The 26,551-nt window shown below is 34.3% G+C and overlaps 1 protein-coding gene across 4 annotated transcripts in view; it reads left to right on the forward strand.

Moving 5' to 3' along the window:
* Positions 1–26,551, forward strand: part of Uvrag (UV-resistance associated gene) — a 247,078-nt gene that overhangs the window by 164,812 nt on the left and 55,715 nt on the right. For 3 of the 4 annotated variants that reach the window (XM_090413519.1, XM_090413518.1, XM_090413517.1), the window contains 3 exons: positions 7,672–7,904; positions 15,022–15,194; positions 20,682–20,762. In XM_090413519.1, coding sequence (XP_090269645.1) covers positions 7,672–7,904; positions 15,022–15,194; positions 20,682–20,762 — 487 coding nt within the window. The remainder of the gene's footprint in view (positions 1–7,671; positions 7,905–15,021; positions 15,195–20,681; positions 20,763–26,551) is intronic. The other variant, XM_090413520.1, reaches the window with a different exon arrangement.

Below are 26,551 nucleotides of genomic sequence, written 5' to 3' on the forward strand. Positions count from 1 at the left end.
TGGTCTGTAGCCATTAATTAAAATAAAAACTTAGGCAGTCAGTCAACTTTATAATTGGCCACTGCCACTCACAAAGAGGAAGGGACACAGCTGATAAACAGCCAGCCTGCATTAGTCAGCATAGGATTGGGACAGCTGATGTGAAAGTTTCTGAAAGTTTTTCATTTGGTTATACTATAAATTAAAGATACCAATAAATTATATACTTGGTTTAATCCATTACCCAAGTGTAAGCAAATAGAGTTGCACCTGAAGTATCTTCAGGACTGGAGCAACTCGTGGCAAAGGTATGACTTCACATCACTTGCCTTAGTATCCCATAATGCAAAGCACATCTCCTTGCGGACATTTATAATGCTATGCATTATGGGAAGGGTAACTACCCAGACCGGTTTCGACCTGTATTGAGGTCTCATCAGTGGGAGCCAGACTCGGAGGTCAGATACCAAGGTTGAAGTAATGCAGAAGCCATGTTTTCCTATATGAATTGCCAAAAGGTGTTGCACCTGATTACTAAAATACTCTGGATTAGAGATAGATAGCTGTTGAAAGTTTTTCACTTGGTTATACCATAAACAGGATAATGGATTAAACTAAGTATATAATTTATAGTATAACCAAGTGAAAAACTTTCAACAACTATAAGGTCTACAAGGAGATGTGCTTTGCATTATGGGATACTAAGGCAAGTGATGTGAAGTCATACCACCTTTGCCATGAGTTGCCCCAGTCCTGAAGATATTTCAGGTCCAAACTCTGTTTGCTTACACTTGGATAATGGATTAAACCAAGTATATAATTTCTTGGTATCTTTAATTTATAGCTGATGTGAAAATTTTAGAACAATTTAAGTTGTAATTGACACCTAATGTCCTTATGTGGAACCCTGTGTGGGTCAGATAACTACAAAGTTAATTCCAAGAAGTCTAGATATTAGGTCGTAAAATGATAGCCTCCCAGATCTTTGATAAGTTAATGCAGCCGTATTTGTTGAGGTTAGAAGAGTGCTTCATTGCTAATGCTGATTCTAAGAATATCTTCTCAGACCTGTAACAACTTCTATGTAATAAAAATGTTTTTTTCCATCTGATTCAATGTTGAAGGAGTAGCCAGAGCATGGTCTGCCAATCCCAACTTGCCATACAGATGATATCAGATGTAATTTTTATGTTCTTCGAGTCATATGTTAACTAATCTACCAGTCTGTCCAAAGTAGACTAACTTGCAGACACAAGGAACTTTATACATTCCCAGATGTTCAAGAGGATGGAATTGATCTTTAGGAGAAGGTATAAAAGTGGCTAGAATGAGAGGTTTGAAAGTGGTATGGAGATAATATTTGCAAAGAACTTTGACTATTTTTCCTGGTGTATTTAATGGTTTTGCTGTGATCCTAGGTGTTGGGTGTAGGAAGGAGTGGGGTGCAGTGTAATATTTTATCTTTTTTATATGGGCTATAGCCATTGGCTGAAAAGGTGTTCCAAAGGTGCTTAAGCTCAGTTTTGAGAACTGTGTCATTTGAACAAATAGCCCTGGTTCAATGAGCAAGAGTTTTTGAGGATGTCATACTATTGGGAAGGGTGGTGGTGGTTGTGAGTGGGTTTTCTGTTAATAGAGAAGGATAATGTGCCACTAAGAAGTCTTGTCGGTAATGTATCTAAAAAGGAGAGACTTGTTACTTTCTTTTTCTATGGCAAAGTTAATTTGCAATGTTGGCTGTTAATTTTTACTAAATAGCTTAAGGAAATTACAATGTATACTAGGATGGTTCCCCAAATTTGGGGCAGTCTCATGCACCCAAATTTTGGATTATTTCTTAGGGCTGGGGCTGATTCCATGAAAAACCTTTCGTATTTGAATTTACTACGGTGTATTATCGTGGTTTTCTTCCAAGGGAGAAAAGAAGCTTGCTTGCATGTGTCTTGCTTTTAAGTTCCTGTGAAAATGGCAACGTGACATTGCCGAAATATTAGAAGTGTATTAAAATTTATTTTAATGTATATCCTAGTATACGTTGTAATTTCCTTAAGCTATTTAGTAAAAATGCATAACCAACGTCTAAGCCTTTCCACGAGAGTTGGCTGTTAAGATGTGCCAAAAATGTATCTAATGTGTCTTAAAATGTATTATTTTAAGATCTTAATAGCCAGACTTCTCTGAATTCACTTTGTAGTTATCTGACCCATAGAGGATACCACATAAGGACATTAAGTGTCAGTTACAGCCAGGTTGTTTCTATAATTACTTGGTTTAGTGCTGTGTGCCTGTCATCACAGTTTCATTGTGCTCCAATGATGCTGGATAGATAACCAGTGAAATATTAGCGAGTTTAATAAATGTATTTTTTCTCTCTTGGTGTTAGTTATACCATTAAGTTTTATATAGATATCTTTGTGATATTTAGCTTCTGTTATTTGCCAAAATCTTCCCATGACTTGTTTAGCTATTTTTATAAACAGCTTTCTTACATTTTTCTGCATGTTCTCTGAAGACTTACTTGCCATAAGATTTTGATATGATTTATTTTGTAGGATGGCCTTTTTAACTTCCTTGTTCACATGAAGTTTGGACTTTTCTGTCCTTGCCAAACTATCACACACCTCTCTGGCTGAATCACTGAGTGTTTCCTCCAGATTTTAACAGTATTTCCAAAGCTAGGTTCTTGTTTTGAACTTTTTCATTTTTCTGCAATATTGTTTATATATACAGTACTATGTTAGCCTGTAGTTACTTGGAAAGTTGCTTGAATTTTTCTTTTTAATATTTTGTACGTGTTTTTCTTTTCAGTATGCTGTTCATTTTTATCTTGCCTGAAACCAATTGATAATTAATTCCTATTTCAAAATTCTCTTTATACACATGTGTCCTGAACACCATGAAGATATCATTATCAACAGTAACATAGTCAACAAGACTTATCTTGTGTGTTCTCTCCATGTAAATTTAATCATATAATGATTAAAGCTTGTTCTGACCAGAAATCCAGCAGATATTAACATTATTAGCATTATTATTAACTTTGCTCATTTCTCTAGATAGTCTCAAAACATTTCTACATGATTGAGTATACAATGTTGGTTTTTGTATGATAGTGCCTAATCTCCAGATTGGATTTGGACTGCAGGTTTTTTATTTGATAAAATTCAAATTCCAGTTAATTTCTTTGATATGTACACGGGCATCAGCCCCATACTTGTAAGACTGGCTGATTTCTCAATATAAAAAAAAAATAATAAATAAATAAAGCAATTTGAAAAAAATGTTAGTTTTGAAAGTGCATACATCTGTAACTTTAGCTTTACAAAAGTTTGAAAATACCCAAAATAAATTTTATAATCTTTTAAATTATTATTTAGCATATGGCTCACAAATGAAAAGTTACATTAATCTTTAATATATATAAACATAATAATAGATACATGTACTATAATAATACATAAAACAGTCATAAAAGAGATAGTCAAGAATAGACTACAATTGTATGTCTAGGTTGATTATCCAGTCAACTGCACTTGGTGTAGCATGGATGAAGTCTGACAGGTTTCCATTGTATGCACGTTGGGCACGTTCTACTGTAATATGATTAATTGTCTGGCAGGATTATCCACAGTTGCACCTGGGTGAAGCAATCATGCCCCATTTGTAAAGGTAGTCTGCACATCTGCCATGATTGGTGCGGATTCCGTTAAAGGTAGACCAAGTTTTCCAAGGTAGGTCAAACCTGAAGGCATCCATGTTTGGTCCACTAATTCATGGAAGTCCCCTGTTGAAGTGTTACACCAGGACTCTTTCCACCTCTCCTTCATGTTAAGATTTTTCATGCAAGATTTTTTGCTGTTAAGATTGGGGGGGAATTTAGCCTATTTATTTTTAGGGGTGGGATGTCTTTGTACATTGGGAGATCTTGGATTTCCATGATTTTGTTGTATTCATGTAGAAGAAAGTTGGATCTACGGAGGTGTGGAGGTGGGATGTTGCAGCGCATAGTGGTGTTAAGCTGAGTAGTACACATGGGTACTGCTCAGCCAAACGAGTGAGCAGCATTCACCTGCATCTTTTAACCTTCCTACCAGTTGAGGTGGATGAAATATCCAGACCACCATAGCATTCTGCATGGATCAAAACTTCATTGGCATTGTAACTTTTATCATGCCATTACCTCCCTCCACCGTTAATCCCTTTACGGCTATTTTAGAGCCATTAGTGGATTAACTGTTAGTGCCTGACTTTTGTGTGGCAGCATGTCTTTATGCACACTGTTTTACTTGGAATTTCCTTCACTGTCCTAAGATAATTGACTTTTTTGCCTCTAAAATGATTTATTGTGTTTCTTCCCAAAAATTGAAATGAATTTCACATGTGCAAAAATAATCAAGCCTGAAATGATCATCAGTCAGCCCAATCAATCTATTTAGTAATAGTAAATTTGCTGTATTTTATTCTTCAAATCAATGCAACGGAACAATTGCACTGGTTGTTCTTGTACTTTCTCACAATATAGAAACAATTTTTTTCGCGAATTTTCAAATGTTTGCTTTGAACATATTATGTCTCACATTTATATTTTTAAATAATATTTATTGAAATAAATATGACTTTTTGCTCTCTTTCCTAGCAAAATACCATTATATGGATCATCACATTTCAGTTTTAGAAACAAATTTTTTTTGTTTGTTTTGTTTTATGAACAACAAATGATGTTATATTGCATAACTCGGTTTCCGATTGAGAGTCTTTTTAGTATCAAAAATTTATATCCAATGATGTTTTAGCAGGGATTCTTCGCCTTCGTCTTTTTTTTTTTTTTTTTGTAGGATGCACATTACGATAATATACAGTGCGTAACCACCGTAGATATGTTGAAAATATATGAAGGATATCATATACAGAATGATTCAAAATTTATGCTCATTTTGAAGATTTTCTAATGCTTACGCCCCCTTCCTCTCCTTATCCTCTCCCGGGATTCAATTACATAACCACTCTAAATTTCTACAGGTTTGAAAACGTTTCCAGACAGTATTCAAAATTTATTACTTCATTTTAACATTTTGACAAAGGAAATAAGGCAATAATATTGTTGTACTGTGAACTTCTAATTCTGTACTATTTCTTTGCAATCTAAAATCAGCTGTTCTACTGTCTGCTGAAATGATTTGAAATTTTACAAATACTATACTATATTTTCACCATGTAAAACTGTTTATATGCATACCACACAAAAGAAAGTTCAGTAGTATTATTTTTGTTTCTTTTTCTTAAAATAATCTAAATATTTTTACTTCTGCTTCTGGTTGCTATTTCTGAAGTAATCTATGTCTTAGAAATACTTTATGGTAATCCTTTTAGCTGGAGTAAAGACTTAGATTACTCTCAGTGCTATTGAAAAAGAAAAGAGAGAACACTTAGCCAGAAGGGACACTAAAGTGCCTCAAGCTGTAGTGCGTGATACATCAAGAATGTCGTGTTTCATTTTCAATTGTTGATTAGTAGACATCCTAACATAGAGAAAAAAATACAAACATTTCTTTTACAGGCTGATACAGTATTTATGCTAAAATAAGTTCTTAATTTATAATGATCAGTTTCATTTTAATTATCGAAAAATTATAAATTATTTCATACAGTTATCTTGAAAAAGAGGATTTGAATTATTTTAAACGAAAAGGGGCATATGCTTCACATAATCTTATTTTTTTGGGAGGGTGTTGGGGGGGGAAGGTTATAGACTTGTTCAATCTGTAGATATTTCAGAGAATTTATTTTATAAATCGTTTGCAAAACAACTGTTACAAATGTAAATCACTTGGGGGAAACATGTCCATTCATTTTATTGTAAATAGTAGCAAAGGTTCAGCTACTTCAACAATGCCACATATCCAAACTAGAAGAAAATATCGTTATATCTGCTGATGTTAGAACTCTTACATAAATAATTTTTTCTGACATGATTTCTCTATTAATTATAATGTAATCAATCTACAGATTTTTGCCCTCTTGTATTCTACCATCTTATGGGCAGTGATTTCTTCTTTGTACTACAAGAACAAGAAAAATATGTAGTATTTTCTTTTTCATTGGGTGAATTTACAATGTTCTTTGTGTTTTGAAAAGAAAGTACAAATGATTTTTTTTCTTACTATTTTTGCCATTATAACATGTGATATGATTATAAGAGTGACATTTTACTGTTTTTCTCCCACACAAGAAAAAGAAATATGACAATAATATTGTTGATTCTGTCGAACTTCTGTAGCAGAAACTTTTAATACAAAACTTTGTAATTTAAATATATATATATATATATATATATATATATATATATATAAGCAAAAGTATCGCTTATTATAAAATTGGAGCATAATATCTGAACTAGCAGAAGTGCAAAGAACAGTAGATTACAATATAAAGAAAAAAAAATTTCTTTTTTATATAAGCAAAAGTATTGCTTATTATAAAATTGGAGCATAATATCTGAACTAGCAGAAAATATATACATATGAGTTTAAATCATAACCATTAATTTCATTTTGTAATGACCAATTATACAGGGAAACCAAGAAGGTGAAAGTGCAAAGAACAGTAGATTACAATATAAAGAAAAAAAAATTTTGTGATATGATTAAAGAATTTCATGTTATTCTCTATAAAGCAAAGTCGCTCAAGCACGTCCTTCAGGAAATCTGTGAAGTATTCTTCGAATCATGATTTTGAACAAAAATATAACATAATCTCGAACGTCTGCAGCCGGTTTTTTTAAATAATATTTCAAATAATTATTGTGAATTAATTTCTTTGAGAACAAAGAAAATGTTTTGTGGCATAAGCGATTAGAAAAAATTAGCAAAAATAAATAAATAAATAAATAAAAATGAAATTGGTTCTCCAAGGTAAGGCAATATTTAAGTGAAGAAACTATGCAAGGATCTTTATTTTGTCCAGGCTTTAAAATCGTATTCTACAATAAAAAGAGAAAATAAAAATTTCTGTATTTTTTAGTTTATCCAATATAACTAAGATTCACTTACCCAGCATAGAACGAGGAACTGCATTTCTTGTTATAGGCAACTGAGAGACAGCTATGAGCATGAGATAATCTGATTAAGTGCTCTCTTCAGCGTGAGGGATTATCACACCTTCTAATGGACACGAAGGCCAAATTGCACTTCTTATCCATGTTCTTTCAACAGATAGCATGCATTGTATCCAGATTTAGCTGGATATCTATAGACGTCCTGGCCAGTTGGTGGGGGGGGGGTAAATATGTTAAGTCTTCTATGAATTCTATAACAGAATTTCAGCCATATTTGATACAACTTTTTGACAAAACAAGCTCAGATTCTTTAACTGCATTACATTTGGTGTGATCATTTTTTTGAAGTGGAAAATTGTTACTAAAATAAACCCTTCTATATCTGTTTTATCTTTATGGAAGCTTTTAATAAATATCCTGTTTGTGTAGCTTTGTATATATATGATGTGCTTTATACATAATTTTTTATTTATGGTAATAAATAAAATGAACATTTATCAGGTTTATAATTGTAATTAATTCATAATATGAATAAATGATGGTTGCTAGGATTATAATATTATATTTGTGGAGTTTTGTAGTTGAAAATCATAGTTGGAGATAAGGTTTTAATCGCACTTTGATTATTTATTTTATAGGATCAAAACAATAGAAAGAGCTATCAAGCAGACTCAAGCTGCTGTGAATAAATCTCGTGTAAATATTGAGCAAAAACTTACAAGATCTACTAGGCTTAAAGAAAAATTTGCAGAAAGGGAAATGCTTAAACTCAGGCTTACCATGTTGAAAGCAGAAAAACAGAACCAACAGAATAGCTTGGCCCTTCTACATTTGCGTAAAATTCATTGCAAACAAGTTGCAGAAAGCAAATGTAAGATTCTCAAGTTTATTTTACTTAAACAAGTAATTTCACATACTGTCTGGTAATTTAGTTTTAGCATAAGAACATCACAAATTTGCATTTGTGATGTTCATTTTTATGATGTACAGTATTTTAAATTGTTATAGTGGAAATCAGCAGCAGTGTGAGTAATATAGCATACTTAATGTGACATCCTATTGTCACTGATACTGTTCATTACTAATGGAGTATGCTGATTATATAACAAATGGTTGTGATTTGCTGCCCAACATATTGGGGGGAATAAGTTGAGTTAATCAATTGATTACCAATTACAGAAAATTACAATATGATTCAATAAAAATTTTGAATATGCATTACAGAATGTTGCATGTAAAATATATTATTATTAAGAGAGACCTCCAGGAGTCAGAGACTTATAGAGGGAGGCCACATACTACCCTAACCAGCTGTCATACTTGTTCTTGAATTCATTCACACTGCTTACACACACAACATCCAAAGGCAATCCATTAAAAATATAGATCTCGCCCCCTTTTTTTGACAGCATTCATTCTCAACTTCCAAGGATGCCTTCTTGTCCTTTCCCCAAACTCAAAGTGAAAAACTCCATCTACTGAAATTCTGTATAACTCTTTCAGAGGTTTGTAAGTCTGTCTTATTACTACTTTTTCTCCTGTTTGCTAGTCTCAGTGTGCAAATTCTCAATCTGTCAGTATTCCATAATCCCGATATCATCTTTAACATTTTCCTTTGCACTCTCTCAACTGTATCAGAATCGTATCCTTATCTTTACATGTCAAAGTTCATTTCAGCATTGCAGTTATCCTTTGAGTTGTATTTGCAATCTTTGCTATATAACCCTCAAACTTCAACTTCCTATCTACTTGAATTCATTCACGCTTACACACACAACATCCAAAGGCAATCCATTAAAAATATAGATCTTTCCCCCTTTTTTGACAGCATTCATTCTCAACTTCCAAGGATGCCTTCTTGGAAAACTCTACGATCCCTAGTCTGATCAATTTTTTCTAACATAATTCCACCAATATGAGATTGGATATCTAATCTTACTGAAGTGCATGACTTTACTAACATTGAACTGACAGCCATTTTCCAATGCCCACAATTCCAGCCTATTCAAATAATTCTGCAAGTACTGCATATCAGCCATTCCTGATTACTCTGCCTATCTTTGCATCATCAGCAAACAGCTGTATGTCGCCTTTCAAATCCTTTCCACTGTCATTAATGTACTGGCTGAATAACAGTGGACCACAGACTGACTGATCCTTGCAGTACATTACCGGTTACCTTAAATCATGCAAACTCACATCCCCCACATACTTCTTTTGGATATCTGTCAGTCAGTCATCCTCTTATCCACTCTAACATTTTATAATCCAAACCCAAATTCTCCAAATTATGCAACATTTTCCGTGCTGATAAGATGTCATACCTTATCACTAAAATACTCTGGATTAGAGATAGATGCTGAAACTTTTTCCACTTGGTTATACTATAAATTAAAGATGCCAAGAAATTATATTCTTGGTTTAATCCTTTATCCAAGTGTAAGCAAACAGTCTGCACCTGAAGTAGCTTCAGGCAACTTTCTCTTTTCACTCTCCAGATATGATCAAAATACCTAAACCAAAAATGCAGTTCAGCTCTTCAGCAGATTCATAACCATGCTCATTGACCTTCCTGTCATTATTACATCTGCACACCCAAGCTATACTGTTACTGTCATATCTCAATAATAAACTAAACACTTTCATGTTTTCCCTTTTCTTTCTTTCTCTCTTTCATCTCCACTGTCATACTATATTTACCACTTCTTAAATCATTAGTTTCGACAAGCACTACCATTTGTTTTCGTTTCTCTTTCTCTATTGCCTTTGTCACATTCTCTGATTTAGTTCCCAAAAAAGCTGATGTAGTGACTCTATCATCAAGCACAAATTTAATTGTGAAATCTCCATACCATATTATTTTTTCTTATATTTAGACTTGCCTTGTTATTATTATTGTCATTATTATTCATTGATAACTTAGGAATTTCCTAATTTTTCTGCCTCTTATTGTTCTTTTTTTTTTTTTTTCTTGGTTCTTACCCTCTTACCAGCGTGGTTGGCTGAGTGGTTAGCATACCCACTCTCCAACCAACAGTTCATAGGTTCAAATCCTTCTGTGGATGGATGTTTGTGATTGTTTTACCTTGTGTACTGTGATAACCTTTGATATGGTGCAGTATGACCTTTGCTGTCCTTGTGCCATTAAAACCATAAATCATCATCTTAGTTAAGATAGATATTTTTTATTATAAACTTCATATTATAGTACAAAATTTTGAATAATCATGTGTAACCTAAGTGCAACAGCTTGTCCAGGTTACGATATGCATAAAGTTACAAAAAGTTATGTAATGCATTAAATACATATATATACATCCATATAATATATATTATATATATTATAATAAAATCACAGGAGACATACTAATATGTACAGAGAAAGTTGCATAACCTTAATTAGGTTTTGGAACAAAATAAAACAAAGTAGTTAAATAACATTTACATTTTACACATGAAACTGGATCTTTATAATACAAAAATGCTAAAGCCAATCATTTATACAATTATTTTGAACAAAGCTTCCTCATTTCTGTGGGAAAATATTCTTTCACTAGTTTTGTTTGGGCTAGTTTCATTTCTTATTATTAAAGATAATGTATTGAATATTTTTGGTGCTAAATAAGTATAATGTTTGTGTATTGATTCTTTATATGCTTTAGGAACTATATATTTTAGACCCTTATATCCATTAAGGAAAGCATATTGTTTGATTTAAGTTAAGGGATATTATATCCCATATTGCTTCTTAGCTGAATAAGAAACTCAAAGAGTTTTATGCCGAATATAGAAACTATGTAAAGTTCGGCGATTCCAAGCATAAACAAATACCTGGATAGTGCAACACCTGATCCTTGAAGGTAGTGCAAGCTGAGGCAACTCATAGAAAGGGTGGAGCAAGTTCCGATCACTATTCTTGATATTTACCCATAATGTGAACTTAACTCCTAGGAGCTGTATTATTGTTCAACATTATGAGAGAAGGTCACTACCCAGACCGGTTTCGACCTTTTTTGAGGTCTCATCAGTGAGTAGGTAGACCTAGTTAATACCAAGTTTGTAGCGTACAGAACTTATATCCCTTTTATGAGAATTTTGGCTCTTCATATAATTAGTAATTTATTAGGACACCTTGGCAATTCTCATAAAAGGGATGTAAGTTCTGTTCGCTACAAACTTGGTATTAACTAGGTCTACCTACTCACTGATGAGACCTCAAAAAAAGTCGAAACCGGTCTGGGTAGTGACCTTCTCTCATAATGTTGAACAATAATACAGCTCCTAGGAGTTAAGTTCACATTATGGGTAAATATCAAGAATAGTGATCGAGCTTGCTCCACCCTTTCTATGAGTTGCCTCAGCTTGCACTACCTTCAAGGATCAGGTGCTGCACTATCCAGGTATTTGCTTACACGTGGAATCGCTGAACTTTATATAGTTTCTATATTCAGCATGAAACTCTTTGAGTTTCTTATTCGGCTAAGAAACAATATCCCTAAGAAATAATATCCCTTAACTTAAATAAGTTCATGTCGCCGAATTGAAGCCTTTGGCTCTTCATATAATTAATATTGTTCGATATTTACATGTTCATTTTGCACTTCATAAAGGATTTAATGTCAATAAGTATGTCTTCAACTTTGCAGTGGACTGCCATTACATCAAATAGAGTTTATTGCTACAGTTAATCGTATTCTTTGTTCTAGGTACTCGCATTGTATACTAGTCCAGTGGCGGCCCGAGACGAACACCAAGTTGAATAGACAATTTTTTCACACTACTTGCAGTGTGAAAAAATTACATTCATATAGCTAAGCATTACATTACCTGGTGGAGCTCGTTACAGGCTACACTTCAGGAATTACTATACTACATTTTTTAAATAAGATAACTGATTTAAAACGTTTACTATGGAACACTGTTTCACATGACCATTAGGCACTGTGCCACCAAGCAAATTTTTTTCTACTCTTTTTCTCTTGTTTTCTTTTCCTCAAAATCAATAACTCCTTTATTGAATTTGTAATAATTCCTCTTAATCTGGATATTTCGTATGTTAATTTTTCTTTGTCATCAATACAAAAGTTCTCATTTGTGTTGTGTTATTGTTGTCCTTCGAGGGTTCTTTATTGTTCTGAGGGGGGTTTTTGGCATCAATTTTAAAAACTCTTCATTTAACATTATTTTAAAATATGTAAGAAAAAAATATGCAATAACATCAGTAAATTTCAAGAAAATCAGTATAAAAACCACAATAATAGAGTAAAAATATGCTGACTAATCTGAAAACATGTTGAAAGTTTATTTTTCACTTGGTTAGACTATAATAAATTTAGTTTAATCCTTTATCCAAGTGTGAGCAAATTTACAAAGTTTGCACTTGAAAGTATCTTCAGGACTGGGGTAAGGTGGTACAACACCGGGCAACTCGTTGCAAAGGTGGAGCAAGCTAACATTACTCCTATCTCAGTATCTCCCATAATGCAAAACACATCTCCTTGCGGATATGTATAATGTTATGCATTAAGGGAAGGGCCACTACCCAGACTAGTTTCGACCTTTATTGAGGTCTCTTCAGTGGGAGCCAGGCCCAAGTGGAGATACCAGGCAGAAGCATTAGCAAGGTCATCTTAGCCAGCACTTGTAATTAGAAACTACAGGAGTTTCTAATTACAGGTCTGCACTCAAAATGTGATTCATCATTATCATCAGATTCCTGACATGTACCCTCTGGGAGTTTCCAGGATATGGTAGTGCTACATGGAAAAAGATCATTACTAACTTCCTATCAATTTTCCTCCAAATTAATCTCTTACAATTCCAATATTATCATATATTTCTCTCTTCTAAGGCATTTTTTCTGTATCAGTCCACCTAGATCTTAATGTTCCACTAGGTCTTTTTTCTGCCATCATGGCAAAGAAATACTTGTTTAGCTAACCTATTCCTCTACCATTCTGATTAAGTGGCTCATATCACCTGAGATGACTCTGCTCACACATACCCGAATGCTAGCAATGTCAAGTTCTTTTCTAATATGATTTTTAATATGATATTGCCATTGATGCCTGTTCACTCCCTTAATCTTTCTCAAGACTTTTGTATCTGTGGTCTCCAGTCTTCCATCAAGTGTTTTATTTCTAACACAGCTCTCAGATCCATAAGTTCCAACTACTTTTTACTTATGGATCTGAGAGCTGTGTTAGATATGTCTTGTATACAACTAGTTTAGTGTTTTGACTAATTTCTCTGTTATTCCATATAAATTTAATCAGTTGAATTTCTACCATATTAGCTTTGCTAATTTTGCTGTTTATTTCCACATTCAATTTGCTATCTTCACTAAAAGTTGTGGCTAAATAGCTGAAATGCTTTGCTTGTTCAATAGGTTCTCCATTCAGGATGCAGGTGATGTTTTCAATGTTTCTGTCTATTTTCGTTTTTTTTTATTGCTGATTTTCATACCAAATTTATTACAGCAGTTAATCAAGGAATCCTGTAGACTTATACTAGATTTATAAGTAATATCATCTGTATAAAATAGAGCTGAGATTAACATCTCCAATTTTGATATCAGGTTTAATACCACTTTCTGTCATAATGATGAATAGATGATGAATAACAATGGAGATAATGTACACCCTTGTGTTACACTCCATTTTGCATCAGGTTTGACTTACAACTTAAAGTAGAGCGAGTATTTCTTGATATAATATCTCATTTACACCATGTAATTGAAGTGTTTTGAACAGCATTTCTCTTGGCACCTTGAAAAAGGCATATACTTGCATATGCCTTTTTCAAATCTATAAAACTTAAATACAGATCCTTCTTTTATTCCTATGATTTCTCAACTATTTGCTTTAAAGTGAAAATATGATCCTGACAATGTATTTGGCCTGAACCCAGCTTGCTCTTCTCCAAGCTTCCTTTCTAAAATTTTTCTTAAATTTTTCTCAAGTATACTTGCATAAACCTTACCAGGGACACTTAGAGAAATTCCTCTGTAATTCTCGCATTCATTTTTATTTCCCTTTTTATAAATTGGCACTATGAGAGATCTACTCTAATAATCTAGAATTTGACCCTCTGATCAGGCCTTCTGAATTATGCAGTGTAGACACACTAAAAACATATTTATCCATATTTATGCATTTTTGGTTGAATATCATCAACTCCAGCTGCTTTTCTACATTTCAAGTTTTTATGACTAAGTATTTATGTATTCCTGGTTGCATGGAATGGGAGCTATTCACAACTCTAAAACAGAGGTTTAGGTTGTTAGTCAGAGATCTGGTAGAACTGTGTCATAAGACTACTGCTGTAATTGCATGGTTTGTGAACATGAACATTACCCCACTTGATGGCCTTCACAGAGCATTGATCTTGACCCCATTGAACATCTCTGGGATGAAGTGGAGTTTTGGATGAGGTCAAGGGACATCCACACCACAACAATCCAGGACCTCATTACATGCCTACAGGAAGATTGGTCCAAAATTTCTATTGATCAGTATTGTATGCTTGGAAAGTACAGCAATCCTACAGAACATACTTTCCAATATCCTGTAGGATTTCTGTAATCATCGCATTGAAAGGAGGGCATACATCTTATTAAGGCGGGCACCATGACTGTTTGTTCCTTACACCATGGTGTCCATTGACTTCTTTCCAAGCAGTGTATACTGATGGTATGATTAGAAAACTTGGTTTTCTGATCATTAGCATATCATATTCATTCTTTTATGATAATTTTTTTAGTTTTTTCCATTTTCCAGAAATTTGTTCTAAAATCGTACACATTGGACAGCATTCCTGCTTCTTTGTTTTTCCCCTCTTTTCATAGAAAAACTTTATCATCGTTTGTTTTGTATCATTCATAGATTTGATCATTGATATACATGCCTATAATAAATATACTGAATTGAATATTCTGATATCCTATAGGAGAACATTCTAATTCTTTATTCTGTACTTTTTTTTTGTAGCTGCTGACTTGACCAATAGGTATGAACAGTTAAAGAAAGAAAAGGAGAAATTAGGAAATATGAAGCAGCAGTATTTTCAATATAGGGAGATTCTTTTAAAAACAAAAGCTCATTTAGATTTTCGAAAAAAGGAACTTATATCAGAGTTATCATGTATATATCCCATAATTGCGGTATGTATAGCATGTAATATCTTTTAAGTCTTTTGTTGGCTGTAACTTTTAAAAATGAGAACATACAAAAAAAAAAAAAACTTAAAATATAGAATGAGCTAATTACTTTGAATTACTTTCCAGTACAATTAGTGTCCAGACATTTTTAAAATTTACTCTGAGGTGAACAGAGTGAATACAACTAGTCACAATCATTTGCAATGATTGTGACTAGTTGTATCAGCAGTATCATGTATAGAATCTGGGATGATAACCAGATTCAAGAGTCAACTTTGGTGAATGGCCTTTACATCACTTATGTTATTCGTCCTTTCTTTCAGCACTCTTCCTCTTGTTGTAAACTGTAAATTGTTTCTTTTGTATTAAGGTTTAACTTTATTTAAAATCGGCATTTTTTTTTTTTTTTTTTAGATTTCAAATAATCAGCTACATTATGCAGTAATATCTGAATATACTTAGCATGACCTCTGGCCTGCAGAGGTGAACCATATATGAGAAGAGAGAGAACATGTTGATATATTTTGAATAGCTAGAGTTGCAGTCCTTGGGAAATTAAATTGAGGAATGCTGTTCCAAAGAATGGAGTTGGAGGAAGATGTTCAGTGAGTTTGTAATTGGATTAATGGATATTGTCCAGCTACCAACACATTGTTATAGGCCTAGAGGAAAGGAGAGTAGTGACAAATGCTAATTTAGTGGCTGTTGAAAAAGCATAAAGGAAAAAATAAAGGTAGAGAGGAGTAGGGGGAGAGAGATGACACTGATAAATTGTCCTATTCTGGCAGCAGCAGTAGTAACAAGAATTTTTAGCGAAGTTTTTGATCCTCTATCCCAGATGAGAGAACAGTATTCTAAGGTTGGGTGGATTTAGGATTTTATAGAATTAGCAGTTGTACAGGTTTCAAATGGAAAACCAATTTTTTTGGAAACTGACTAGATTATGGATGTGAAATGTATCCACCATGAAAGGTTAGAGGTCAGTGTCAACCTAAGAAGAACAGTATGATTTTATCTGAAACTCCATGTATTAAAAAAGATGAGCCTTTTTTGTGAAAGAGAATATGTGACTGTTTTATAGTATTGTAGTATGTTACCATTATCCCATTGGAGGATGGCATGGGTACTGTGAGATTTTGTCAAAGAAGAATAGAGCATACTAATTTTAGCAAAACTGCTGTGGATTAAACTTTGAGGTCTGAGAGAGAGCATGTTTTATAAAAGGATAGAGTTCAGGAACACCTCTGCTTTTATAAGAAATTCTGAAGAAAGGAAACTGACTGTCTGGTTACAAATGTTAGAAAGCTGACTACTAAATGATGTGGACAAGGAGATGGACTCTGAATTAGGTAGCAGAATTCATCCTGGTTTGGTACTGATTAATTGATGGGATCCTACTTAGTGAAGAAGTCATTTGCTGATTAATGCTAGCTGAGTATGAAAGAGAGCAGAGATAACGTATTGTATATTTCTGAAATGCAAGTTTCATCATGGGGATGGGGAGGGTCCTTTAGAATCAGAAAACATTTTTTGATGTCTGCACTTAGTATCTTTTTTTTTTTTTGGTATCTTGTCTTTCTGCTGAAGGACCAGAGAATGCATGCATCAGACTTTTTTTTATTATAATAGATGAGTTGTCTAAATCATCTGTATAGGAATTGGAAGAACAGATGATGATTCAGCATTGCCATTCTGGATGCATGTGAGAGAGGTGGAAGAATTGAAGAGCAAATATATTATATCCAAGAAAGAAATTGCACTCCAATAGCTTTGCAAGGGACAAGATACAGCAGGTCTCTAGTCCTTTGCAAAAACATGAACAAATATAACACGGAAAACTCCTCATTTGTACATGAGGTGAGTTTTCTTCATTCAGCTGTTGTCATATTTGGTCGTGCTTTTTCTAGGCTGAAAGTGAAGCTACGATTTTTGTTGCAAGCCACTTGTAATATGCAGTTTTTTTACTTAGGCTACCTTGGCACATTTGTAGAACAACCAAAGCTTGCATAATGGACAGGAATTTTGTGTGAAATGGTCTTCATCCTAGAGAGTAACTGTCAGTATTAACACTTTGGTTTGGAAGATCTAGGATGTGAAGGACTTTATAAGGACATTTCAACTGAAGATGAGTTTTCTGGTCTCATACAAAGTGACAATGTTTTCCCTCCTGGTAAATCATGTTTTTCATCCCAAAAAACAAACTAGCCAGAATCAATGCAATTAACATAAATATGCTGGTCTTTGTAGCCTTGGTTGCTTTGGCTGTAAATGAAGACAACCCAATCAACCAGCATTCATCCCATTAAAAATTATTTCATTAATTTGATCAGAGTAAGTAGTAAGACTAAGAGTGTGCAAACTGAGATCTGACTGGAAAAGAAGAATTTAGGGAAGTTATGTAATGTAGGTAGGTAGATCATTTCTGTTCTGCCTCTGCTTTTGGAAAATACTTCAATTCTTTTGGATGTTTCTTCAGGCTTTATCAGTATAATTTGAAAAGTGGACATGATCTCATTCTGTGAGTTGGCTAGCTGGTCTACAGAAAGCCAAGCATCATAGATTTAAAAAAAAAAGGAAGAAAAAAAAAACGATAAATGAATTCAGACAAGCAGACAAGATAGAATATTCTAGATTTGGCATTCTCTATCATGGAATCTTGGATTGCACATGTGAAAATAACTACCCTTGTGGTAGAAGGAATCATATAGAGTGTAGTTCAGACAGTTGTAGCCACAGGTTGAGATTTGCTTAGGAATAAAAGTCAAAACTTAGATGTCAAAGTGATGCACATATCTATTTCTGTTTAGACCATGTGTGTCGAAGTGGATGCGAAAATATTTTTTCTTTTGATTTTAGCTTTTATTTATTTAAAATAAATATATATAATTTATTATAAAATAAATATATTTATTCTATATTTATATATCAAGTATGGGCTTGATACTAATCCCCTCCCACACAAACAACACTACTATTCAGATTCTCCAGACATCTAGTAGATCCAGAATCTTTACTTGTGACAAAGTAAAGATTATTAAATACATGTATTCACAAGAATAAAGAATTTTTTATCATTGCAAATATTTAGTGGGCCATTATCAGTGCATCAGCATAATCACAAGGTGAAGTTAGAACAAAAGAATGTTAATCCTATTTAATTCCTCGGGATGTCCACGATATCATGAAGATATGTCATCCATCCAAGTTCCTAGCTCTTCTTTTAATCTCCCATATAGACCAACAGACCACACACAAGCCTATATGGAAAATTCATCAGAATTTCTGACAAAAATAAAAAAACCTAACCCTTCAGTTCACACGCTTAGTCAGTTTTGCCATCCATTCCTTATTTACCAGTGTACCTCTGGCTAACACTGGTCAACTGTTATCAAAAGAGTTCCCTCCAGGCATAGTCAAACTCTTTGATCTTATGGAAGCCCCTGCACTTGCCAGTTTCTACTAGAACATCGTAAAGATTCCCTATTCTGTTCAATAAGGAGTCTTCAAGTCAACCTAAACCTTCCTTTAGGTACATTATGTGGATGATGTATTTGCCATCTGGCCAGACTCAAAGCACCTCTACTAACATTCTTAACCAAAATCACCAGCCTACACCTGCTCATCGTCTTTACCATGGAAAAAGAAAGGAAGGAAAATTAGCCTTCCTTGACATCCTCTTTTCCTATATCCCATCTGGAATACTTGCAACATCCATAAACTTATCTTTACATGCTGCTACACACAAGATTCAATCCATCATCCATCTCAAAAAGCAGGCATCCTAAAATTTTTGCTCAGTAGAACACATTATCACACCAATTCCCAAGCTCTCCAACAAGAATTGAACACCATCCAGTGCATCATATTATAGAATGGCTTCACCTCAATGCATCCTCTACACGTACAAACCTGACTGCAAGAACTCTGAACCTCTATAGCAAGTCCCTATCCAATACATCCCGGGCATCTGAGAGGTGACTGCAGAGATCTTGACAAAGATATAATTTAGTTTAGTCCCTACGTTCTTCCCTATCAACAAAATCTGGTTACTATCCATGAAAGATAGCCTCTCTCTCTCTCGCTTCCTCCTTGTGGCCTTGCTAATCATGGAGTGAATGCTGCCCACAATTACTCTGTGTAGAAGTAATTGTGGGCAGTAAAAGAAATTAGTAAAAGGTGAGTAATGCCCACATTACTCACCTTTTACATTAGTGCCCTTTTAGATTTCAGCAGTTATTTAAAGAGAGTGCTGAATCACTTCTACACTACCTAAACTTAAATCAGAATGACTGCCTATCCATTACAAAGATTTGGGAGTCTCATCCATATAAATAGCAATGGTGAGCTCCCTTACATTCTTTTAAAAATATAATGCTGTCATTCAGTAATTTATCTAAATTTTGTTAATTTTTGCATTTCAAATCATTTGAATTTTAGTTTTAGCTTTAATTGTAATCTCATTTGATTTTGTAATCACCTTATTGGCATTCCAGTCTCTTCAGTGAAATATATAGGGGTAATAAGTTCTGTTTAGTTTTCTCTTACATGTGTGAAGCCATTATTTAAAACATTATACTGAGTCTAATGTGTTTGTCTATTAAACATCTATTAACACCCCAATGCCATGACGTCTAATGATGTCCGGCAAAATCTGGATACGATTCTGTAACACCTTTTGAATAACATAAGAAGTGCAATTTGGTCTCACTATTTCATCCACCATGGCCAGTAGAGAGGTTGATGTTCTTTGTTCTAGCTTCACCTTGTGATTATGCTGATGTGCTTATGATGACCCATTAATTTCTGGCTGAAATATTTACAATAATAAAAATTATTGTTTTTTATTCTTGTGAATAGGGTGGCAATCAGATTATGTGCTGTGACTGGTCAGGAAGACTTGATAGATTATGATCAGGTTTTGTGTAGTGGCTGGTCAGCTAGCAGATCGACTTTACTAGTGCTTGAGCTGTACAGACTGGCATGAAATTGTGTTCTCGGTATTATACAAAGCTCTGTTAATGCTAAAGCCATTTTGCTCTTTGTTATGTGTCAACCGTAGTAATGGTTGCTGAGGAAATTTGCCAAGGAATTGGAATCTGCATATAGTGCAATTGATATTCAAAAGTGACATGCATTTTCTGTGTAATAATAAAATATAAATATTGGAATTAAAGAAAAGCATTAATTGTATCATAATGCAGAAGAGGTTTCCTGTAAAATAACAAATTCATACTATAAAAAGGGACTTTCATTATCATTATATAGAAATTGTTCAGTTGTAATGTACCCATGCAGATTTGTAGTTATATATACCAGTTAAAAGTATCTGAATTGTAATGTTACATGATGATCAGCATTCATTTTGATAAATTATGGAGACTACTTTGTCTTTAATCTGATTTTATCTTTAATCTGATCAGTGCATAATCTGATTACCACCCTATTCACAAGAATGGAGAATAATAATTTTTATTATTGCAAATATTTCAGCCAGAAATTAACGAGCCATCATCAGTGCATCAGCATAATCACAAGGTGAAGCTAGAACGCACAAGTGGTGCAATCACTATGGTAAGCTAAAGATACGTGTTTCTTTTTTGATTAATCGGCTGGCATTTTTAAAAAGATGTAGAGACAGCAATCTTATTCCTAACTTCATCAAGCTAAAAATGAAATTCACCTCAGCTAAAGCCCTAAGAATTTTTAACTGTATGAAGAAAGTAGTGTTCTGGGAGCAGATTCAAACTACTCACAAAATCTTAGGCTCAGACCCTGGTTCTAAATTTAAAATTGAAACTTTTTTGGTTATTTAAATTCAGTTATTTGGGATGTCCTTGAGAGGGTTACTAACAACTCAACTAAACATACCCTTACAAACAAAAAATAAATAAATAAAATAAAACTTTTAGCCAGACTTCTTAGATTGAAGCAGCAGCAAAATTTAAACAGTCAACAAAAATAAAATTTCTTGTTGAAATTTTATTTTTGAAAACATCCAGCCACAAGCCACTGGTAACAACAGCAGCCAACCACAAACAAGAGAGAATAATAGCAACCAACCAGAAATGAGTGATAACAGGAGCAACCAACTGCCTTCCATGAACAGTCATGTGATTAACCTTTCACCCCATCCCCTGAACAGTGATGAACTCTTTCTGGCATCTAGGACAGTTAACAAATTGGATTTCATATACCATACTGAGAGAAGTATAAGATTTCTCCCAACTACCTAGCTGATAAAATATGATTAGAAACTTCTAACATTTTACTAAAGCTATAGCTAGCAACCTCATCAAAACTAAATTAGCAGCCGTGAAATCTTTAAAAGCAAGTCAGGATATTATAATTACTACAATCAATAAAGGAAGTGCTACAGTTATTTTAAACCAAACAACTTACTTCAAAAAATGAATAAGTCTTGGATATCAGTACCTCTCAACTTCTGAAATATAACCCAACTAATCAGCTTAAAAAGAAAGCAATAGAATTATTTAAATCAGTCACTTCTTAACCCACAGATACAGATAAAACACTACTTCCACAGTATGCTTGTTCTCTGCTTTGGCCAGCAGCTGAAGGTATCGACAGCTTCCAATTATCAAGCCAAGAAACTAGTGTTGACACTCAAGGCGTTGGTAGATTGTTTCTCTCCCTCTCTTATATATATATATATATATATATATATATATATATATATATATAAACACTTTCTAAACAAAATTAAAAACATCACACTTGATAAAAGTGATTTATTAGTTAGTTTTGATATCTGCCATTTTCACAAATATTCCAATCAATGATTATTTCTGGTTATTTTGTGTGTGGCAAAATACTTTTTACCCACAAAAAAGAAGGTACAGCTGTGGATTTGTTATTATCCCCACCAATTGCTAAATTTTATATGGAAGCTTGTGAACAACATGCTTTAGATTCCTTTACTTTAAAACCCAGCCTATACCTGACAAGCTTAGGTATGTTGACAGTGTTTTTGCTATCTGGCCCCACAGCCACCAGACTTTAGACACTTTCATCAATCACCTGAACAAACAACACAAATTCATACAATTCACAGTTGAAATCGAAAGTCATAGCACATTTCCATTTCTAGATACACTTGTCATACTTCTTCTTTCTGGCAGTCTTTCCTTCACTGTTTACAGTGAAGGAAAGATTGACCTAGCATACTGGCCAATATATACACACAAACTCTTACCACCACAAAACACAAAAACTGGGTGTCATTAACATACTAAAAAAAAGGGCTTTAAAGATTTGCTCCAATGAGCAAGCACTAAAGCATGAATTAAAAATTATCAGCAATAGTTTCCTAAAAAATTATAATCCAAACAATTGCTATCCAGGAAGGAGAATGGCAAGATAATTCATGTTTTGGACATGAGGAGGAAATGAGCAAGAGAATTAGAGGTGGTTATGGGTACAGATGATCTAAGTAGACATAAGAAGAACTTAAGGGCAGATATCAAGAGGTTATTGAGGAGAGTGAAGGATAACAGTATAGCCGGAAAGGTTGTCAGTGTGTGAGGAGAAGGAAGTGTAGTTTGTGGGTGTGTGGCATGTATTCGAGGGAAGAATGGAATTATACAGACGTGACGGATTGCATTTCAATGACTTTCGGGTGAGTGAAACTGGAGAAACTGTTGCTAGATGGAAGTGCAGTGTGTGTGATGCTGATGATGATACCAGGGGAATTATGTCCACATAAGGTGGACATGAAAGAGAAATAGTGGCTATGGTTATGAGGCAGTGTGGTATGGTGTGAGGTGGAGGTTGACAGGAAGAGATATTTAGTTGGATGTTGCTATAAGCCAGGGAATATGGAGGGTAGTGGTGATGAAGAGCAGATGTGGTGGGAAAATCACAACCAACAAGTGGCTTGGGAAGATTGCCAAGCATTTTAGTCTCTTCAATACCACTCACCCGATCAAGTAAGAAATGAAGTGAAAGATTGGGTGAGTGGTATTGAAGAGACTAAAGTGCTTGGCAATGGAAACAGTAGTAGCGTGAAAGATGAGAGAATGGGAATGGAACAGGTAAATAGGGGGAGCTTGAATGGACAGAGTTGTGGCATAGGGAGAGTATATGTTGGGAGTAGTAGTGAATGTACACTAGTGGCCAAAATTGCAGAAACGTTTTGGAAAAAGTGTATTTTTGAGGGTTTGATGACTCATAACCACTTTTTTTTGGTGTAATACCATAAAATTATATAATGCAACAAAGTTTGTTTAATTATCTGTATTCTATGAAAAGTTATAGCCAAATAATCAGAAAAAAGAAGCACAATTTGCTTAGGTTGATATGAAGTAGCTTTCCTTCATTTGAATGTAGCCAATGAGCATGAGTGTTTAGAGAGCCAATCAGGTGTCATCTTTTTTTTTGGCAGTGAGCCAATAAGGTCACAGTAGAATTGAGCTATTGATGTCATGTATTAGAGCTGAGAGGAGGACATTTGTCAGTGTGTTATGTGATTGCTATCAAGTTGGTTGGGTTTATTTTGTGTTCTTTCATTTAGTGAGTTTGTAAAACGTAATAAAATTAAAGAAATGGCGCAAAGAGTTGACTGGTCACCCAGAAAGCGATGTAAAATAGTACTATTAAGTGAACAAGGCTACAGTTATGAAGAAATTAGAAGAAAAATTGGTGGAAACTTAACCAAAGGTGGCATTTCTAAATTTTTGAAGAGGTATAAGGAGACTCAGTCACTACAAAACTAGACTGGTAAAGGCAGGAAAAGGTGCACAACAGCAAGTGATGATAGAAGAATTGAGAGACTGTGTCTACAGGACAGAATAAAATCATTTGGGTGTATACAAGATGAAGTTGAGTGCAAGGACTGTTCAGCACAGACTGCAGGAATTTGGTCTAAATGCTAGAATTCCACGAAAAGAGCCATTTTTATCTCTCAGACAAAGGTTGAAAAGATTAAACTGGGCTAAAACCCATGTTACTGGACAGCAGAATAATGAGACAGTGTTATTTGGAATGATGAGACCAAATCTCCCTGTTTGGTAGTGATGGCATAAAATACATAAGGAGAAGAATCGGAGAAGGTCTGCATCCTGATTACATTACACCTACCGTGAAACACCCACTTAGTGTTATGATCTGGGGTTGTATGACATCAAAAGGTGTGGGCAGAATTTACATGATTAATGGGACTATAAATGCCCAAAAATACATAAATGAAATACTTGAGCCCAAACTGAAGCCTTCCGCATGTGATCTTTTCCAAGATAATGAAGCATTTATATTTCAACAGGATTCTGCTCCATGTCATGTTGCTGCTGTGTGCAAAATGTGGTTTCAAGATAATCATATTCCACTGCTGGAATGGCCTGGGAATAGCCCACATCTTAACCCAATCGAAAATCTGTGGAGCCGACTAAAGAAACTTGTTAGTCAGAAGCAATCCACTGATAAAACCCAATTGATAGAAGCAATAATGTAATAGTGGTTTCACATTATAACAGCTGCAGAACTAAAAAACTTGATTCACTCCATGGGAAGGCATAAGGCCATAATTAATGCTAAAGGTTACCCAACTAAGTATATTAACTCACATTGTGAGAATTTTTGTATAACTCATTTTTTCTGTGTTTCACTTTTCCTCTTTGTTACTGCTGTTCTAATAAAAAATCCTTCATAAAAGTTATTGCATTACATTCTTGATTAAATTATCTTTCCATTGATATATAATTGTATGGTATTACACCAAAAAAAAAGTGGTGGTATGAGCCATCAAACCTCAAAAATACTTTTTCCAAAAGGTTTCCACAATTTTGGCCACTAGTGTATGTATGGGGATGATCAGCTTAAAAATGGAATATCAGGATGCAAGTTAGGTAGTTGATCCTGAGCAGATATGTGATAAATAGTAATAAAGGTGATTGTGCAAGAGCAGGTGTGGCGGGAAATTACAACCAAATGGCTTGGGTAGGACTTGCTATAGACCTAAAAGTGAATTGCTGTGTTTATTTACAAATGCCAGGAGTATCAGAAATGAGGGAGATGAAATTGTTTCACTGACTGAATTTATTCACCCCAAAATCATTGGAATAAGTGAAACACAGTTGAATGAAGATGATATCCTAACAGGAATAGAAATGGAAGGGTACAGTACAGTTTTTCATGAGGATAAAAAGGGCAGTGCTGCTGATGATACTAGGGGAATTATGTCCACATAAGGTAGACATGAAAGTGAAATAGTGGCTATGGTTATGAGGCAGTGTGGTATGGTGTGAGGTGGAGGTTGACAGGAAGAGATATTTAGTTGGATGTTGCTATAAGCCAGGGAATGTGGAGGGTAGTGGTGATGAAGAAAGATATAAGATATGGATAATTTTAATTATGGCACTATTATACAGTAGTATACTTGAATTTGCTAAGGCTTTTGATAGATTACTACACAAGTTGGTTGCTAAGTTGAAACAGATAAGATTGAATGATAGATTAGTTAGTTGAATAGGTGACTGGCTATCAGATAGGTATCAGCAAGTTGTGTATTGGGGGGGGGATACACTATCTTGAAAGAGGTAAGTCACCAGTGGTGTGCTGCAGGGGTCAGTTTTGGGATCATTAATTCATTAATGTATATTAATGATATTGGGATAGATTTAACTGATGATATACAACTGTTTGCATATGATGCAAAACTGGGAAGATAGTGATGAGGAATCAAGCAGATGTTGTGATTTAATAGATTGCGTGAGTGAGCAACATGTGATTATGGAACTGTCAGTTTAGTGTTGCCAAGTATAAGGTTCTGAAATTTGGTAGGCAACAATGGGATGCAAAGTCGGGGAAAATTTTGGAGGAAGTTTCCTTGGAGTAGTGGTAGACAAGGAGGTCACATTGCACAAATTGTGAAGACATCACATCAAATTATGGTAATGATGAGGACCTTAACTTGTAAAAATAAAGAGGTTCTGGTTCCTTGTATAATGCCTTGATCAAGGTCTTGTATTATGCACATATTCAGTCCCTTGGTTTTCACGACGATGAGGATATGTTGGAAAGGATCCAGAGAAGACTAAGGTCATAACTGGTCTTTCAGATGAGGAATATGAGGACAGATTGGGAATGCAGTTTGCAATGCCCTTTGTAAATTTACAAAGGGCATTGCAAATTAGGAAGAGAGGGGGAATATGATTGAGACCTTTAAGTTGGTAAACGGGTTATTCTCCAGATTAATGTGGAAAAAATGTTGTGTAGAATTGGGAAAGGAGTAGAACAAGGGGACATGCCTGGAAGTTGTATAAGAAGGATGTGAGCAGGGACATAAGGTGTAGGTTATTTGCATAGAGAGTGGTTGGCCAATGGAATATATTGCCTGACATTATGGT

Source organism: Typopeltis vanoorti, chromosome 24 (genome assembly GCF_054136105.1).
Source record: "Typopeltis vanoorti isolate ZY-2024b chromosome 24, IOZ_Tvanoo_1.0, whole genome shotgun sequence".
Classification (NCBI taxonomy): domain Eukaryota; kingdom Metazoa; phylum Arthropoda; class Arachnida; order Uropygi; family Thelyphonidae; genus Typopeltis; species Typopeltis vanoorti.